Source organism: Neopsephotus bourkii, unplaced genomic scaffold (assembly GCF_033783945.1).
Source record: "Neopsephotus bourkii isolate Nb327-2 ecotype Australia unplaced genomic scaffold, CSIRO-AGI_Nbou_v1 NB_42, whole genome shotgun sequence".
Taxonomy (NCBI): domain Eukaryota; kingdom Metazoa; phylum Chordata; class Aves; order Psittaciformes; family Psittacidae; genus Neopsephotus; species Neopsephotus bourkii.
Window position 1 is genome coordinate 1,189,283 of NW_026900559.1, and position 19,964 is coordinate 1,209,246.

Consider the following 19,964-nt stretch of genomic DNA (forward strand, 5'->3'; position numbering starts at 1 on the left):
TTGATAAATACCAGGCCTGCCAGCCACAGTAAGGCTTATTTCAAAGTGTCTAAATGAGTGTCTTTGGCCAATTCGTGTGAAGGTTCCTTTCTAAGCATGCATCTGGGATCTTTGAAGTTTTCCACCTCAAACATACATGTACAGGTGTTTTAATAGCTAGATCAGAGTAAAAATGAAAATAACAAAAACATTAAGAGGCATAGAAAGTTAAGAAATACTGGCCAGAAAACATTCAAAGTCAAATGAGAAGTTTTGTACCATCCCCAAGGCCTTTTAAAATCAGCATAGCTGTAGAGCATCATTCACTGTATTTCCAAACAGCATGTACCTTACATTTAAAACAAAATAAAAGGCTTCTTGTACTAACAGGTACACTTTACTGCACTGCAGGATTTGTAAAAAGAAACCACACCTAAAAGCCTAGGGAAGAGAAGCATTACAAAGTTACTCTATTTTGAGTAGCCCCTTCATTTCTGTGCTTGGAAACATTAGGCTCCTTTTTTGAATGAAATAACTTTCCCCTTCCTTCTTGTATCCTTCAGATACTGCTTGACCAAAACCATCCCCTGGGAGGAGTTTGAAGTGGCCAGAATTTTCCCATTCTGGAGCTATTTTCCACTGCTTTAATAGCTTGTCTTTCTCATGCAGGTGGTTGGCAAAGTAGTAGCGGTCCTTCCAGGCTGAAAGCAGGCAACCTGCAATTGATCAGCCTCCGCAGCAGCTTGCTTCATAGGCTATCAGACTGGTTGCTTTTAACTAAATTGGCATTCCCTTGGACCCAGAAGCTCTCACCTCAAATGACCAATGATACTGCTCACCAACCTAAACAGGTGTATCTGTAGATCGGAAACAAAATTATTCCTGCATTTCATTGGGACTCGTGGAGCATTTCATTAGAGCTGCAAACCTAACTGCACCCGCCATATGGCAACATGTTCAATTCTACTCATGCCATATCAATCTAACTTACAATTTGAAAACTACATCTAAAATACTATTACTTTACCTCCTTCACCACTAAGACAATGTAAAACCAGCTCCCACAATCAGTTTTTTTCCTGGGTTTAGGATCTCTCCTTTTTTTTTTCTTTTTTTTTTTTTTTAAGGCACTCAACTGAACAAGCACACAGGTCCATTTATTTGTAGAGAAAGAAAACGATGTGTCAAACATGCTTGTAAAGTTGTAAGAAAAATGTGGTACTGCTACTTAGGCAACACAGTTCACTACCTGATGTAGCACTACTACAAGAATGTTGTGGGGTTTTTTTTTCCAAAACCCCCAAAGTTTTTACAACTTTTTGTGTTACAGTGGGTTATATGGGGGGGTTTTCTGCTTTACAGAAATTTCCTTTTAAAAAACCTAAAAAACCCCAAACAAATAAAAAACCCCAAATAAAACAAAACAAAACAAAAACACCAACCACCCAAACAACAGAAAATAATAAAGGCAAACAGCCACAAGTTTTGTCATTCTTTGACATAAAGCAGCAGATGCACTGAAGAACATTCTGCTATTAATACATAGCAAATCGAACTTTTTCTAATATTTGCATTTAAGATGGTGTGTTTTATCATTCTGATTCTGGAATACAAGTAGTCTAATTTCAAGTAAGAAAAGAGCAAGTGTGTACAAATTAAGAGAAAACTGCAGGAGTTAGAATATACATGGCTTCATGCAATGATACTACATCACTAGGAACAGACAAGATTTCAAAAGCCATCTTTTGTGGAACAAACTCTTCCAAACTACTGAAAAAAATTAATGAAACATTCAATACAGTGCTAAGATTTCAATAGGTGATCAAGAAGATGCTGACTCAGTTTCTTCCCCAGCTACTGTTTGACAAACCTTGCTTTCGTTCACTGTACAGAAGAGCTCACATTCCACAACAGGCGATTGCTTGGTACCAATAAGGCAAATCACTTGTTACAGTTTTTGCTAAGGTTAAATAAACGCATGATGTCAACCATTGCTTTTGCGATGTTTTTCCCAAAACGATGAGAATCCTTTAAAAAGGAACAAACAAAAAAACAAAACCAAAGAGTTGTACTGTCAATCAAGAGTTATCTTTTAGGCAAAAGAAGGAACCTTTTAGCATTTTTTAATTTTGAAGCTTACAGATACTAGAGTATCTATTTTACCACAAAATGAGGAATTTAAATCACAAAAATATTTAATGTTATACAAATTAATCCAGTCTTCTGCTATTACTGACTGTGTTCATCATTATGCATTTACTTTCCTGTAAGCAGAACTAAGATCATCTCCTTTTGAAAACAGATGCCTCTATAACTTTCTGTGGCTTTAAAATATCTGGATTTCAGTACTGTTTTCTTACACAAGATTCTGCAAAAGCTAATTTTCAGAAAACAAAGGAATGCTCAAAAAATCTCTCACTAATGACATAGAAATACCAAAAGAGCAGAAAAAGATTTTCTGAGTTCCTATGAGAACCCTGATTTTTTTTGCCATTGAAAAATTACCTAAAATACTGAAAATGAAAATCACAGTTATCTGAGTGTAAACAAACTATGAACTTGTTCTGTTTATTCTAAGTGTGAGATGAAGGGGACAAGGAAGAGGTAGGATTAGAAAAATAAATACTTAGCTACGTTACAGGTTTTACTACAAAGCCCCTAGTAATATCAAGGCCATGCACATGAAATGCTGTCTTTTCTGTATGGACCTTTGACCAGTAAGTAAAACGCAGGGAAATCTAACATACAAGTTAGCAGTCATCTGAAGAACGATTTGAACTGTGAAAAAATAAAATTGTATTTCCTCATCTTTAATGATCAACCAAAAGCACCAAGATGTTTCAGACAAGTTAAGGTCAAAAAAGGAAAATTAGTTATGCTATCCTGAACAAACTCAGCATGTTTATTAAAGTCATAAAAACCTAAAAGGGAAGGATGATTTGCATGCCTCTGCAACAGCAGACTACTCAATAGATGACATCTACTACATTCTAATAATGGGTGTTATTCTAATAAATTTTTCATAAAAATCATCATGTAACAGATTACAACTTATGTGCCACCTTCTTTCAGTATTATTTAAACCAAAAAGATCTGAAGAATAGGGAGCATACATACATACATCTTCACAATTGCAACCAGAGAAAAATCAAAGCAAAACCGTAACAAAAAAAATCTTACTGTTTATTGGACAGGTATAAGTCATTTTACATGAGTTCAAAGGAACTATTCATATGTAAAGACAACTATGGGCCACAGGCTGTGTTTATGCTTTAAAGCATAAGTGAAATAGAATATGGCTTCCTTGGTTCATAAAGGTATTACTTTCGTAAAGTGAAGACAAAAAAACCACCCCCAACAAAACAGCATATGCTGAGGAAGAAAAGGCAAATTGTAACTGTATGTTGCAAATCCTACTAATCTCATTTAGAGAATTTGTAAAACAGTTTCATAAGCAGATATCAGAACAGATTTATTAAACTGTACAAAAGGATTGATTCTTACCGTCTGAGAGCAAGATATTTTGCTGGAGACATGAAAATGGATAGAGGTTTCATCCAAGATGATATAAGAAACACCGTAACCATCATCAGCCACCTAGAGGAAGAAGAGAAAAAAAAAAGTTCTGAACTTTTTTCCTTCCATTCCTAAATTATCTTATACATAACTACACAATTCTTACTGTGCAGTTTTTAAAACATGTTGCAATTTCTCCTTAAGCAAAACTTAAGCTTTCGCATTTGATGCAACATTTCTGAAGATTGATTCTACTTAAGAAAACAGTTCTAGTCTCATCTGAAGTGCATGGAATTAACATTTTCTGAATGTATGTCTGTAATATTCCCCAGCTTTAGGGTTTTTTTTAAATAGAATACTTGTTCAAAGACCTGCTGTTGTCAAAGTCTGGTCCAAAACATCTATACAGCTTTCATGCTTAAGTATAAAGGAATCATAGAATGCTTAATGTTGGAAAGGACCTTAAGATCATCCAGTTCCCACCCCCTGCCATGGGCAAGGACACCTCACACTAGACTACGTTGCCCAAGACTCTGTCCAACCTGGCCTTGAACAATGCCAGGGATTGAGCATTTACCACTTCTTTGGGCAACCTGTTCCAGTGCCTCACCACCTTCATAGTAAAGAATTTCTTCCTTATATCTAGCCTGAACTTCCCCTGTTGCAGTTTAAACCAATAGCCTCTTGTCCTATTGCTACAGTCCGTGATGAAGAGTCACTTCCCAGCCTCCTTGTAGGCTTCCCTTCCGATACTGGAAGGCTACTATGAGGTCACCACACAGCTTCTCTTCTCCAGGCTGAACAGCCAGAACTTTCTTAGGAATAAAATAATTCATTTGCATACCTGAACTTACTGTTTCATGAGATCACTCTGCAGATGTAAACAAATACATTATATAAATGCAAAGCATGCAAGCCTTGTGTTATGAAAAATTACCCAAAGGCAAAGTCATCTAACCCTCCAGCAAAGATATGATTCTGAACACCCATATCGTGAACAGAGCTCTGGTCCAATTTCAGTATTAGCAGCATTAACTATCCCAGGTTTCAGTCTGAGATTATACTCTAAGTATACCTAGTAAACACAGACTATCCTGCTGCTACCCTTCTTCCCTTTCCTAACTCAAAGGATCACAACCTTCAAGAGCTTTGCTGTCACTGCTGCTAAGCAGCCTCAAAGTCTGCTCTCTGTTAATGTTACAAGGCTATAGTCTACAGAACACTTGGAAAATAAACAAACAAACAAAAATACCAACCAAATAACAAAAACAACCACGAGTACACACACATGGAAAAGCCTGATGTACTGAATCTTTGGGCTACTTCTGCAAACCAAAACACAGGTTTTTTTATTTTTCATTTTGGCCAGTGTGCGCTGACAGACCAGAAAGCCAGTCATATACTGGGCTTCATCAAGAGAAGCATGTCCAGCAGGCCAAAGGAGGTGGTCCTGCCCGTCTGCTCTTGTGAGACTCCACTGGGAATACTGTGTACAGTTCTGATGTCCTTAACATAAGAAGAACACGGAGCTGCTAGAGCAAGTCCAGAGGAGGGCCACGAGGATGATCAGGGGACTGGAGCACCTCCTGTATGAAGACAGGCTGAGAAAGTTGGGGCTTTTTAGCCTGGAGAAGAGAAGCTTGCATGGAGACCTCATAGCAGCCTTCCAGTATCCGAAGGGGACCTACAAGGATGCTGGGGAGGGACTCTTCATCAGAGACTGTGGTAATAAGACAGTGGGTTCAAACTTGGCTATAAGAAAGAAGCTCTTTACTGAGAGGGTGGTGAGGCACTGGAATGGGTTGCCCAAGGAAGTTGTGAATGCTCCATCCCTGGCAGTGTTCAAGGCCAGGTTGGATGGAGTCTTGGGTGACATGGTTTAGTGTGAGGTATCCCTGGTCATGGCAGAGGGTTTAGGGAACTAGATTATCTTAAGGTCTTTTTCAACCCTAACCATTCTATGATGAAGGGAAAAGTAAGCAGGGTTATTTGGAAAGACAAACAACTGAACAAAGGAAATCAGAGGAATGAAGAAATAGTAAGAAGCAAGCAGTTAATGTAGCATTAGAAAAAACAAAAGGAAAGTGTTAGAAATTCCTGTAGCCAAAAACCTATTTTACTGCCAGACCACACCTTTTTGGAGATTCTAAATACTGACTTTATAATTGGCTGGAGCAAGCCAGTTTCTCACGTATGAGCAGCACTGCAATAGCCAGGCTTCCCTGATATTGAAATTTAAACTCATTCCAACCTCAAGAACTACTAAAAGCCGTATAAAATGTGAATAAATAAACAATAACAAAACAGCAACCAGAAAAACCCCCAAAACAAAAAAACAAACCCAAAATTCCAGATTGACAAACTAGCCAGATGTCCTCGGTTTAGCAGTAGCAGTCATTACCGTAAAGTACAATGAGACACGAACCTTAGCCCAAGCGCCACACTTGAAAAACGCTAACAGAGCAAGTACCAGCTCTAAGTAAGGTGCGATATACTGAAACTGTGAGATCAAGAGAAATAACTTTGAGAGCCAATAAATCAGCATTGCGATGAGTGACCGTTAATTCCCAAATAATGAATGCTTATCACAAATACTATTAGACACACTCTGGACAAATCTGTTGTTATCTCAAACCCTCATGCCCTACGCTGGGCGCCAAAAGAACTGTCATGGTTTAAATCCACTCAGCCACACAGTTTCTACTCCCCCCTACCTCTTTCTTTCCTTCCCCCACACCTGCTCCTGAAAGGATGGGGAGGAGAATCGAAAGAATGCAACTCTCACGAGTTGAGATAAGAACAGTCCAGTAACTAAGGTATAACACAGACCACTGCTGCTGCCACCAATAATAACAATGATAAAGGAAATAACAAGGGAAGAGAATACGATACCACTTGCCAAAATGAGCCTGACCGAGAAAAGAGTGCCCTTCCGGGTAACTCCCAGTTACCTCCCCAGGCATGATGCGCTGTGGTATGGAATACCTCTTTGGCTAGTTTGGGTCAGGTGTCCTGTTCCTGCTTCCTCCCGGCCTCCCCTCCTCCCTGGCAGAGCATGAGACTCACAAAATCCTTGGTCAGTCTAAACATTTGAGCAGTAACTAAAATCATTGGTGTTATCAGCGCTGTTCCCAGGCCGAAAGTCAAAACACAGCGCTGCACCAGCTACTAAGAAGGAGAAAAATGACCGCTACTGCTGAACCCAGGACACCAAAATATGCTATACCTGTCATCCTAATCTCTGTGTGGCAAAGAACAGTCCTGTGATCCCTCTCATTATTCTTTTAGTAGAAAAGCTTTTCGGAAACAGATTTAGTCTAGTCTATAGCCCCATAAATTCTGTTTAACAGATCTTGTTAACAATAATATTGTCATAATCAAACATTCAAATTCCAGAAGAAGACAACAGAAAGTCAGCAGCTTGTGAAATCTCTAACAATACGCTAGTTTCTTGAAAGTCTACAGAAGCTGTAGAACATGGTTTTATTTTTGACTTAGCTACTATTCACACTTAGAAGGGCAAGTAGAACAATATGAGTGGCTTAATTTGGAGGAAAGCATGAACAATTTTTTAAAACTTATCAGGAAATACAAAGAACATAACAAGTATAATTACTCTTACAAATCCCAACCTTAAAACCTAGTTTAAGTAATAAGGCATTTGTCAGTGTAATAATAGCCTGATGTAGAGAATCTCTGGGCATATGTAAAGTGGTAAGAGCCCCCATTTTATCAAATCTCTCTGCCATGTAGGCCTGTAGCACATTAGATAACTGTGTCTTTCCTTACAAATAATCCATCCTTGCTCTTGCAGGGGGGTTGGACTAGATGATCTCTTGAGGTCCCTTCCAACCCTTGGGATTCTGTGATTCTTGTAGGGGGATATGACAAAAAGGTGATGCAGGTTTTTCTGAGCATTGCTTACATAATGAGAAAGCATTAAGCACACTCATTTAATAGCATGTGTTTCACCTTTGATGTACAATATTAAGGTGTTACAGATCTGAAGTTTTTAAAGTGGCATATTCAAAATAAACTGGTTTTAAAGGAGTATTTGTATTTAGCAAACATACCGGTCCAAATCCTCCACCACAGGATAACATTTCAGGATTCTTCTTTAAATCAATGTGTTGCTGTGGTGTCTGACTTGTTGACAGCCGCCAAGGTTCTGACAAAACCTTTATTAGATATGAAACATGCAAACAAGTATCATGCAGTGTTTAAGAACATGCAACTTTCCCAAAATCCAATCAAGGTAAGTTAGAAAACACTCACTGAAGCAATAGTAAGGATGACTCTAGTTCCCACTTCAACAGAATGAGCAACTAAGAAGGGTTAAAAGAAATAGCTAAATTTGTCCTGATATGTGAACTGTTAACATATGAGGTCATGATGTCAGTTCCTCAAACAGAATAAGAGTTGTTTCAGTAGAAATGCTGTTTCAAAACAGATTAATCTGGTCTATAGCCAGGGAAGTTCAGCATAACAGATCTTGTTAATGACAAGATCGTTAACAGCCACAGTGAAATCTTGGTAAGATACTACATCGAGTTAGAAGCTGTTAAACTCTCTAGCAATACAGGTGTAACTTGAAAGTCTGCAGAATCTGTAGAAAGTAGTTTTATTCTTGACTTCACCCCTAGTCACATTTAGGAGGGCAAGCAGACAAATGTGAGTAACTTAATTTGGAGGCAAACTGGAACACATTTCTTATTAATCAGGAAACATGAACAACTGCAGTATAATTACTTTTATAGAGCACAAGCTTAAAATCTAGTTGAATTAATAAAACATTTGTTATAATAATAAAACAGTGACATCAATGTTGTGCATAAAAAAAAACCCAAAAAATCACAATATACAGTTGCTTTAATTCACAGTAAAAGAAAGCGATTTTGTCACAGTTCCAAAAGAGCATTCTTGAGAGAAAACACAGCCTTTTTTGCTTCCTTGTAAATGTGTACAAACAATAAGCAATGTTTGGTTTTTTTTGTTGTTGTTGTTTGGGTGGGTTTGGAGTTTTTTTCACTACTGACTATATCTTTCTTGCAATCCTTAACAACTTGTATTATACTACAAAGCTCACAGAAAGCATCACTATAGGCTTATTAACAAGTGCATACATAGAGCAAAATGAAGCTAACTTGTAATGTGTCAGCAGATACTAAGCAATGTTAGCTCTTAGCTTTTTTCTTAGGAAAACCTGAGTTCTACAACTATGTCAGCAGATACCACAAAATGCTAGGTTAAAAAAGGATTTTTTTGCTGTAATTAATAGTTATCAATAAAAGTCACTTACTTCCTTAAGGAAGGGAGAATCTACAGCCAGGTACTTGGAGACGATATAAAGACAGAAGAGATGGCGGTCAATGCCAGAACCAGTCATGGCAAGACGATACAAGTGCTGATGTTTGGCTGCAGCAAGCCGAAAGAACTTCAGCTTATTTTCATTCTGACAATGAAACAAAGATGAAGAAAAATCAGTTAAGTGAACTGTATGGAGGTATGGAAACTAAGTTACAGCAATGGCTCTCAAGGCTAGAACGTCTAATGGTCAAGTACATTATATAACTAGTTTCTAGAGACGGTGGTCTTAGAGTTACAGAAGAACAAATCTCAACAGGATTTAAGAAAAGATGGAACTGCATCAGCCATTTTAGAAGGCAGACTGACAACACTGAAGGTATTGGGTTCATGAATTCTGGTCATTTTTCAAAAGCCTTCTCTTAAAATCTCAGGAGCAGGCAATTCCAGTCAGAAGTCATGCAAACAGGAATGGAAAGCTTCATTAAGGGGAGTTCAGATTGGATATTAGGAAAACGTTCTTCACTGGGAGGTTGGCCAGTCACTGAAACTGGTTCCCCAGGGAAGTGGACAGGGCAACAAGCCTGTTCAAGGAATGTCTGGATGATGCTCCTAGTCATACAGTTTAGTTTCAGGTAGTCCTGCAAAAAGCAGGGAGTTGGACTCAATGATCCTTATGGATCCAACCTGAGGTACCCCATAGTTCTATGAACACTGTATGAATGTTGCAAGAGCTGAAAGTGCCTGTTCAAACCAGTGAGCCATTCTGTTGAGATTTTATGATGTGGAATGAACATACCGAGTGTATGGCAACCTGTCACTTCTTATCTCCAGCATCACTGCATTTTCCACCACTTATATGGGATATAGCGAACAGCCTATATGGCTTCAGCAAGAGAAACTAATAAATCACTTGTAGTCATGCTAAATATGCCCACCCTTGGCATCTAGGACTAAAGTTTTGTGGATAATCCATGGAAGATACATGCCTCAAGGAAATTCCAAGGGAATTCCAAGAAAAAAGTAGAACAAACAGTAAAGGCAGACAACTCTTTTGGAATAATATATAAATGCATGTAATATATCTTCATAACATATAAAACCCCAAACTTGCACCATGAAGGCAGGGTTCCTCTGCTCTGTTGCTGGTAATTCCAGATGAAGGGCAGTAATGAATCAACAAGTCTGAAAGAATCATGTTTGTAGTAACTATAAAAAAAATTCAATGAGCAGAATTATGTCTATTACGTATATATATATATATATCTTGCCATGTGTGGGGTTATCTTACTCCTTCAACAAAAAAAGTAGATGTTAACTGTGGAGATGTAACAGCACTTTGTTTTGACATTAGGACTATGCCAAAATTGCTTTCTATACACAGGGTAGCTGCACCATACAGCTGTGTATGACACCATGACACGGCTGTATTTTCAGACTTGAACTGGTCTGATCACAGCTCCCAGCGCAACATATTGTGGGGGATTTTACCTACACACAACTCCCAGAAAGAGGAGGGAGAAAAAAGTTTGTTTTTTTTCTCTGTGCATCTGTTTATTTGCAGTAACATTTATTCATAGAATCATAGAGTTCTTTGTTTCTGAAGAAAGAGCTTCAACTATTCATCTGCTTGGACTTCTCTGCTCCAAGATCTGACCAACTAAAACTCTTTTCATTATGTAACTTACTTTCAAAGACTGTCAAAGTGAAAAAAAGAACCTCCCAAAGTAATGGCCTGGGGCTTTCAGGCTTCTCACTATTTCCCTCCTTACTCACTATCATTACTAGCAGAAAACATTTCCGAAATATGTTTCTATCTGAAATTTAAGTCCATTACTTCTTGGGGCAGCTAACAGATTGTTCCCATCATCTCTGCATCAGCCTTTCTTATCCTCTAGAGTACAACATGGCTCCCTATCTCTTCCACAGTGTTCTCTCATGTTCAGGCTAGGCAGGAATAACTGAGTTCAAACTCTCCTCAGAGACACTCTCCAAGGGTTTCTAACCATCCTTCTTTCTCTCCTTTAGACTCTCTCCAATCCATCTTTCTCTATAAATCCATATCTCGAGTGTGGTGTCCAAAACTGGACACACCACCCCAGCTAATGCTGTACAGGAAAAATGTTCAGGGACGACAGACTACTAAAAATAAAGAGCAAGAGTAATTTAAGTGAGGGCTCTGTTTTTCCTAATGGCATAGCACTAAATGTTCATTTATTGATTATTACAGTCCTAGATCTTTTTCATTATAGCTTCTACCCCTTGCAGCTGTGACTCTGGCTTGGATGCAATACCTTGAGTACATTCCTATTTAACAAAACTCCCTTTTTAAATTTTTATTAATTCTGAAGAACTGAAAATTCCATTCAGCTTAGCAAAACTTGCTAATATAATGATTTATTTCATCAACTGTGTCTAAAACCTACAACTAATAGTAGATTAAAATAACAGACAGCTCTCACCCTTCCCACTATTGTTTAGGTTTTCCAAACAAAGAAGTGTTTTTCCTAGACCATGCTTCTTTTGCCACATGTCACATGTCAAAATGCCACAGGAAAGATGCCTGTGAGTGATACTTGCTTTCCTATCGAAAGAAAAGCCTAACTGGTAGGAAGTTACTCATTTCACAAATCTATGTTTGAGTTTTACAAGTCTAAAAAAAATCTCACAACTATTTTCAGTTTTCTGGAGTTCAGGAACTGTAAGAAATAGCATATTTGGCTAAGTTACTGCCATTCTCTTTAGGTATAGCCTTGAATTTTTTGCCATATTGACAATGTGGACAATGAACTTTATGCTGCATTACCTTCCTAAAAAACAAAGGCATAATTTCAAGGGTTTAAGAACTATTTAAGAATATATACTGATATCTAGTGATAATTCACATGCCTTGTGGAATTATACAGAACAATACCATGAACTTACACTTTCAGTTGGGTCTTCCATGGATCGAACAAAGTTACATGACTCAACAGAACATGAACGAACAGTTTCAGTCCTGCCTTCTCTGAACAAGCGTGTCATAGAGGCTTCATACGTCAAAGAAAATTTTCCCATGTCCTTGAAAAGGGAAAAGAATCAGATCTTAAGGTTTTAGCCAGACTTAGCCTCACCTTCTTAATCAACAGTTCAAGGAAAGCACACAGGATATCTACCTCTCCACAAATTAAACTCAAAATTAAGTTTTTAGTAGCCCATCATTAGCAGACTTGCCTAAACATAAAGGCAAAAATAAGATTAGTAGCAGGATTTGATAAATGTGAATAGAACAACCAAACTAGCAAGGACTATCCTCTCTGATTTATATTCAGTCTTCTTCAGCTTATAACGAAAGATGACCCAAAACCTCGTTTAAAAGTTCAGGGACTTCCTAATTAAGACAGCTGTGGTAAATATTTAAGAAACTAACATTCTTAAAAATATTTTCAGTTAAAAATTTAAGAGCATGGAGGCACATGCCAGTGTGGGGATTTTCAAGATATGTGAGAACTGAAAACAATTTGCAAAATCTAGGGAATGTGGCTTCCATATTTCTGTAGATGTGCACAATCTACAGATTAAAAGTTGACAAATGACAAAATTTTATCTAACACATCTTAGAAAGTGATGTATATAAAATACATATCAGAACAGATTTAGACAGCCTGTCCAGTTTTAGATATGGAAGATGGGTGTTCAAGTTGAAAGAGATGGGTGGATAATCAAAGTCTTTGCTGTGTAGCTACCATCTAAGACAGACTGCAATGTTGATAGCAGCCAGGAAATCTGGGTGCTTTGGAAAAACATTTGGAATTACTTAAAAAGCCTAGAATAGTCTCTAAATAGCAATGACCAAAAAGCAAAATGAAAAACATGGACATTGCTATACTGGTGTTTTCTGAAAGCATGCTACACAAAAGATGAACTAACAGAGGAATACACAGGCAGGCATTTCTGTTAATCCTTTTTGAGAGTGTAGTAGTGACTACTGAATTAAGGATGAACTCCAAACTGAAAGTTTAACATTGTTTAGAACATGCTATATCCAATTTAATGAGATTTTCTAAGTCAGAAACAGACTGTTCTTCTTACCCGATAGTGAGCAAGCTGCAGGGCAAGTTGCACGAAGGCATCAGGGCTGGTTTTTGTTTTCTTTATTAGTCCCTTCCCAAAAGTATCAAAGTAAAATGAATTGAAGTCCACATCATCTGCCAGAGCTACGGCAGTGCTCAGAGACCTCTCAACCATTTCTTGACACTAAAATAAATAGATACACAGGTGTGCATATGTGTGCATTAATGCTTTTGAGAGAACTGTTGAAAGAGTGCAAGTATTTTTAGTTGATAACTAAGAAATGTTGCCTTTATGCATGCCAGAAACTATTAACAATAATCTCCCTTTGGAGACCGACGAGATGCTACCTTTGGCAGAAAGTTAAAATTCAAAATACTAATAGAAAGTTTTAAGCAATACACCTCTGGACTCCAAAAATTAGGCTTTAAAAATCCACCAGCATTTAGACTGTTCAGATCACTAGAATGACCCACAGACGTAGAACAACAATAACTGTGTGACTTCCAATCTACCATACATGCTTAATTAAGCATATCACCAACCATTACCTTTTTATTAAAAATTAAAATCCAAATAGATGGTGGCAGTGTGTCTTCAACTCAGGACAAAAGAGAAAATAAATCTTATTAGACATCTATACAGAATTCTGAACACACAAAAGACATATAATCTCAAGGAACCATTACAGGAAAGTATTTGTTGTAATGACAGTAATGACTTCAATTTCATTTTAATACAATTACTATTCAAAATAGGTGGCTGCTTACTTTTGTCATGTGGCCACCCAAGAAAGTTTCTAGTAAAAAGTTGGCATTTCCTGACAAGGATTTTTAAAGTGACATTAAAAACCCCTGATACCTTTCCAAGTAAACTGAGTTATGTCCACACATGAAGTACATCTTACAGGATACAAAGGAATTTTAAGCTGATTTATATTGTTATGAATAAATACTTAAATGATTTGACTGCTCAGAAAAAGGGTGAGCTTCTTCCTCAAACCACAACCTGTTCTGTACTTACTTCTTCTGGAATTTCCCACTGCAATTTCGTAGGAACAGGAATATTTTGATTGGTATCTCCTTTGCAATGCCCGTCTTCTGAATAGCCCAGTTCAAGATAGTCAGTTGCCATTACATTCTGGAAAGAATGATACTTCTTCAGAATTGCAGCACATTACATACTGTGGTGGAATTAGGATTTCATTGTGAAATCAATACAACCCATTTTCATTACCCAGTGAAATACAAGATACAATTCATTTCCAAATACTAAAAACAGCTGCAAGTGAAGCCCTATGGTTTACCTCTTATTTGAAGAGCATTTTTACTTGCATTCTGAGTGGGAAAAATACCAGATATGCTAACATCAATTACACTTGTACATTTTCTTAGATGCTACTGAATTAATCAAAATACTTCAATTAGAAAGCTACCTCCACTTACCAGTAGTAAAAAAAAAAAAAAAAACAACAAAAAAACAAACCAAAAAGCAAATCTTAGAGGCTTAGATTTCACCACTTCTGATCAATTTACATTCTAGAGAGTCTCAGCAAGATTTGCATCCCACTCAAAATAGATTATTTTATATGCACACTAGAGTTCTTAGGTGGAGAAGTAAAGTATTTCCAACATGAACAATAGAACTTGGAACAACAGATAAAATAAGCTCAGTCTTACAAGATTTCAAACAACATCCTCAATGTAAAAAATAACAAATAAATGATGCAGGATTATCAATAAACTTGAAGCTGCTTAATATGGAAAGAAAAGGCTTGACAGAGATCTATTGCATGTTTTATATATAGTTCTAATCTATTATTTTAATTTTCTCACTTATTTGTCAGAACATGTCAAATATTAAAAAAAGCTTAATCCATTCTATAGGCAATATATAAAGAGTTAACAACAGATAACATTTTAGGAACTGAAATCCTACTTAGCTTATTTTATTCTTAGCAGAAAATGAGCCAATTAATTGTAAGTACAGAGATATGAACTAAAGCATGCAACAACACTCAAAAGAAACCAAAGGAACTCTTTTCTCATTGAGCTAATCTAAACTGTACTGTGAAGTCAATCTCAAATCAGTTCAGCCTTCTTTCTTCCCTGGTTAGAGAATGCTCAAAAGAAAAAAAAAAAACAAAAACCAAAAAACCAAACCGTTGTGGGGTTTTTATGTGTGTGTGTGTTCTTACATAGATGGAAACACTCATATAATAAAATTGGTAAATTACCTGGGGTACCATCCAGACCCAAGACCCGTTTGCATACGTAATAAAATCACAATCAGCTACTGTTCATGAAGTAGTTTTGAGTGATTAAATCATGTAACTGTTTATATGTTTAAGCTTCAAAAAGAAAAAAATTAAATAAGATTTCAAGGAACAAGCTAAGGTCATGATGAACAGACCAGACAAATCTGCATTTATTCGATTCATTGTAAATAAACACAAGAGATAACATCAATCTGCAGCTCATCAAACAATAGCGTGGAGGAAAAGTTTAACTCTGTGCCATTTGTTTAAATTTTGAAAGAAAGACTGGGATTTTTACAATGCAAGAAAGCTTAAGTGCTCCAGGAGCATGTATATACGCAAAATACAATGCTGTATCAAATCTGTTGATTTTGAATATTATAAACAAGTTAAATGGGAAACTATCACTTTTCTCTGAGACATCTACACTCATTAAAATGCAATAAAAACCTTCCATTTACACTTTTCTTTTAAACTAGAGGCGGGGTTTTAAAGTCTCCAATTGCTATAGACACCAGAATGTAATCACTCACAGCAGCGTGAACACAAAGGATCAATAATAACTGGCCATCCTCAGGACCACTGCACAGACCATATCCCATTATTTCCTGCGTTAGCTTTTTGTATGAAACACCTACCTCCCAGAGGTGTCCAACAATAGGAGCATCTGCCCATGAGTGCTCTGCATTCAAACCCATTTTGCCATTTTTGAATATTATAAGAGTGAATGATTTATCAAACCACCTACAAAAGAAATTAAGATTTCCTGATGCTTTTGTAATGTACAAAACTATTTTTACACTTTATTTCACTCAAAAATTCTTATTCAAATGCACTAGTGGCTTCTCCCTCATCCCCCAGTAACAGTTTATTTAAATCTTTCAATATATTAAGAAAGTTTATTAAAAAAAATGAGAAAGACTTTTTACCGTGACCTATCTAGACAGGATATGGGGCAATGGTTACAAACTTTAAGAAGATAGATTTAGATCTGACAGAAAGGAAAAATGTCTTTCAACATAAGAGTTTTGAGACACTGGGCAGGTTTCCCAGAGAAGCTGTGGTTGCCCCATCATTGGAAGTGTTCATAGTCAGGTGGACTGGGCTTTGAGCAATCCCATGTAGTGAAAGATGTTCTTGCCTATGGTAAGGGAGGTGGACAAGATGATCTTTGAAAGTTGCTTCCAATGTGAACTATTCTGCAATTCAATGAAATTTATCAGCTTATAAGTGTCTAATTCATATGCATTAGTCACATGAATTACTGAAATTCTAAAAAAAAAAAAAAAGAAAAGAGAAAAAGGTGTTTTCAATACTGTACCTGTCATAACATTTGCCATGTATTAGGGATTTTGCATACATATCCAGTGACCTTACTGGGTCTTCTTTTGTGTACCCTCGTTCGATGTCATCCAATGTTACAAAAAAAGCTGCTTTTTCAATAGCATCTAAGGAATGTTTGTTCTTTCCATGGCTAAAATAAGCCCGTCGAGCTTTAGCCCATGGTACTCTGCAAAAAAGAATTTTGTTTATTGACAGATTATGAGAATTGGACATTTTATCACTCTTAAGGTCACTGTGAGATTACTGCTGCTTTTACCAAATTTGAAGCAACTACTTTCATTGCATTTAAACTGTATCAGCAGATAAAAGTTCTGAAAATACATGTACAATGCAATCCTATGAACAAATTCAACATATACATGCAAAGCTTAACCTAAATTCAATATTTCTGCAGCATGTAATGCGTATACATAATCTACATTTATAACTGAAAAAAAGAAAATGTTTATTATATGGAAGAAAATAGTAATAATAATGAAAACAATCAAATAAATATCAATTGCTATAACATCTAAACCTGAGTCTGGACAATTGTCAAAAAAAGTTTCACTGGAAATGCCTGAAACAGAACAGAAGTTAAAGAAGTTCTGAATAATGTAATTTCTGTACAGTTGCATCATGTATATTTACAAGTTTCTGTGGTTTTCCAAATGAAAAAGATATCTGCTTGTTTTAAAGCAGAAAGTGAGAAAAAGAAAGCACTCCTAGTAAGAAAGCATACCAAAATCCACAGTCACTCCCACTTGTCCAGAAACAATTAGGCAGATTGATCTAAACTTGTCATGATTTAATTGAATTCAATGATTTTGTACTTAAAACCAACTGAATACATAGTGCTTTATTTTGTAGGTGAAAATCATGAATATGGAGTAAGTTACCAGATTCACATTCTTGATCTTAAGTTTTATGATTCTGTTAAAATGCCAGTGAATCCCAGAGTAGATATAAAACTCTGGTAGTTCAGTATGTGTAACACTGTAAAGCTTCCAATTACCATCCATGATAACCACAATTAAATCAAACTCCTCCAGCTAAGTACACGTAATCTGTATACAGGGATACCACTGCAAAATTACTTTCAACTCCATGTAGTTACAAATGACTGAAGAGATTTCACATCTTAGTAATACGCAAAATCAGGGATGAAGGTGTAATCAACTGACTGCAGACTATTTTAAAATTCCAAATCCAGTACTTAATTAGTATATTATGCAACTATCTCTAAATATTGAAGTCTATTTAAAAAATAATAGCGTTCTTACCTATCTCCTGCAGTAAGAGCTGCTAGTTTCTCTTCACCAGCCTGAGGCTCTGAATCATCATCAAGAATTCTTTGCATCTGCTGTTCAATTTCTCTGGGTTTCAACAGTCTGCCATCATGGTACAGCCATACTTTGAAGTAACGGCCCTTATGATACACAACAATGTGTCTGCTGTCTTTCACATGCTGGAGAGTATCTAGAAATTGCAAACACTTCGTGAAAACAAAGCTGAAGTCTCAAAACACTAATGCACTAAACATCAAATGCCTACGGCATGCCCTACCAGTTAGCCACAGTTTATTTATTTTAACAAAGTAATATAGTGTGAGATAAACCAATCCCCTATCTTATTTCAGCACAAGGATTCCTGCATGAAACAAGTCAAATATGCAGATTTGACAATCATTTGTGCGTGTAGTACCACAAGTTTCCACACTGGTGGCCAATATTAAAAGTGAGCACTAGTACTGTAGTCTCATTTATGTAGTCAACAAAAGAACACACTAAATGAATCTGAGGAAAGGTACTTTTAAATCATCTTCATTCAAGTTCTAGACAATTCACGGTATAATCTGTGGGGAGTCTTAAAAGGGCCCAAATTAAGTACCATAAGTTCCATTCATATGTATCGTGACAGGTACAGAATGAATGCTCCATTTGTGGCCAAGAAGTGCAGTGTTATGGAAATCAGTGAAGCAGAAAACCTAAGCCACAACTTTTTCCTAACTTTATTATTGATATGGCTTAATTGTCATAAGCCTAAAGTTCATCTTGAAAGCATTATGTGAAGGTTTCTGCAGAAGCCAGGGAAAGCCCTCAATTGATGAAAACTGTCAACTGAATCCCTTCACTACCTTAAAGAACTGTTATATTACTGTGAATCTGGGAAGAACCATTACTGTACTTAAATTTGAAAGAAATTGAGGAGAACCATAAAGAGGTATGTTATAATAAGGTGTTATAGTTAGAATGGGCTATCGATACACTTTTGTGCAACACTCATTTCAGACTAAGAGAACACCAAATCCAAAGTTAATTGCAAACAGATCATACTTTAATTTTATTGAGGACAGGGAGGAGGCAAGGGTTGCACTCCCAGTACTTAAAGTACTCTAAATAACAATAGCTCATATAGTGCACCTGTATAATAGAGATTTTAAAACTTGCTAGTTTACTTAAGCTACCAGTTCATGTTCAGGGAGTAATCACCACCTCCATTTTGCAGATAAAGGTGTTGAACCATAACCAAGAAATAATTCCTCAATAATCTATCAAGGGCCAGCAACCAAACGAAGAGTAAAACCCTTTATGTTTTTTTATTCTTTAGTTGAGTGCAACTAACATGCCCAAAGGCAGCTTGAAATGTAGGACTGAGTTACAGATCTCAAAGTCAAAATAAAATACATGCTATTTTCAAGTGACAACCCCAGAGAAGAATCAGCCTCAAGATCTCAGATGATGTACTGACCATCAAAAAACAATGGTGTTTTTATGTTGAGATGGAACAAGAAACAATTTATCATTAACTGAAGTGAAATGTTTTTATGCGTATAGACAGTGTTAATGAATGAGTGCAATGAGAGGATATGTACTCCTACAGTGAGAAAGTGTATATGAATTGTCAGAGACTTTGTTTTTTTTTTTGACTGAGCTAACATGATTGCTTGTGATCGTGTACACATCCTTAGTCTTCCACAATAAACAAGGTGCAGGAACAGATTCAGGAGAGAATGACGCTGCTGTAAGTCAACAGAGACACCCCTCTATTCACAATTAAAATGTGAAAATTTAGTTACTCATAGCTTTGGATAATCAGCCCACTGCTGGGAGTTAGGGCAGGGAAGGAAATAACAAAACTCAAAGTATGTATTTTCTTCATGTATTACAGAGACAGTTTTGGACACCAGCTTTATTACAGGTGATTTCACTTAGCTCGTGTCTTACAGCATATGTAAGGTAACAGCACAGGTCAAGGTAACAGTGATGTTGAAAACCTTGACAGGAGTAAGACTCTACCTGCCTCTAAACCATAGACATTCACATTGAGAACACTTCATTGGGATGTTGTTGTGAATAGTAAACTGAAAGGAAAAAAGCAAGCAAAGGTTTTAATATAGTTGAGATAGAAGAACACAACTTCAACAAACATAAACCCATGGATATCAAAGGACCCTCAAAGAGTAGAATGGAGAAAACTAGAGAAATTTTTTCCTTTTAGGGCATTTTGAAATATCTAGCACACTGTAGGAGTT

General features: G+C 36.7%; 1 protein-coding gene across 3 annotated transcripts in view; it reads right to left on the reverse strand.

Annotated features, from left to right (window-relative positions):
- CPT1A (carnitine palmitoyltransferase 1A) overlaps positions 1–19,964 on the reverse strand; it is a 42,849-nt gene that overhangs the window by 16,420 nt on the left and 6,465 nt on the right. For 2 of the 3 annotated variants that reach the window (XM_061346990.1, XM_061346999.1), the window contains exons 9-18: positions 17,713–17,908; positions 16,428–16,616; positions 15,745–15,850; positions 13,873–13,989; positions 12,871–13,035; positions 11,725–11,859; positions 8,795–8,947; positions 7,569–7,673; positions 3,484–3,576; positions 1,450–2,007 (exon numbers count right to left, since the gene is read on the reverse strand). In XM_061346990.1, the coding sequence (XP_061202974.1) occupies positions 1,921–2,007; positions 3,484–3,576; positions 7,569–7,673; positions 8,795–8,947; positions 11,725–11,859; positions 12,871–13,035; positions 13,873–13,989; positions 15,745–15,850; positions 16,428–16,616; positions 17,713–17,908 (1,346 nt within the window). In that variant the 3' untranslated portion in view covers positions 1,450–1,920. Of the gene's footprint in view, positions 1–1,449; positions 2,008–3,483; positions 3,577–7,568; positions 7,674–8,794; positions 8,948–11,724; positions 11,860–12,870; positions 13,036–13,872; positions 13,990–15,744; positions 15,851–16,427; positions 16,617–17,712; positions 17,909–19,964 lie in introns of those variants that run through there. The other variant, XM_061347008.1, reaches the window with a different exon arrangement.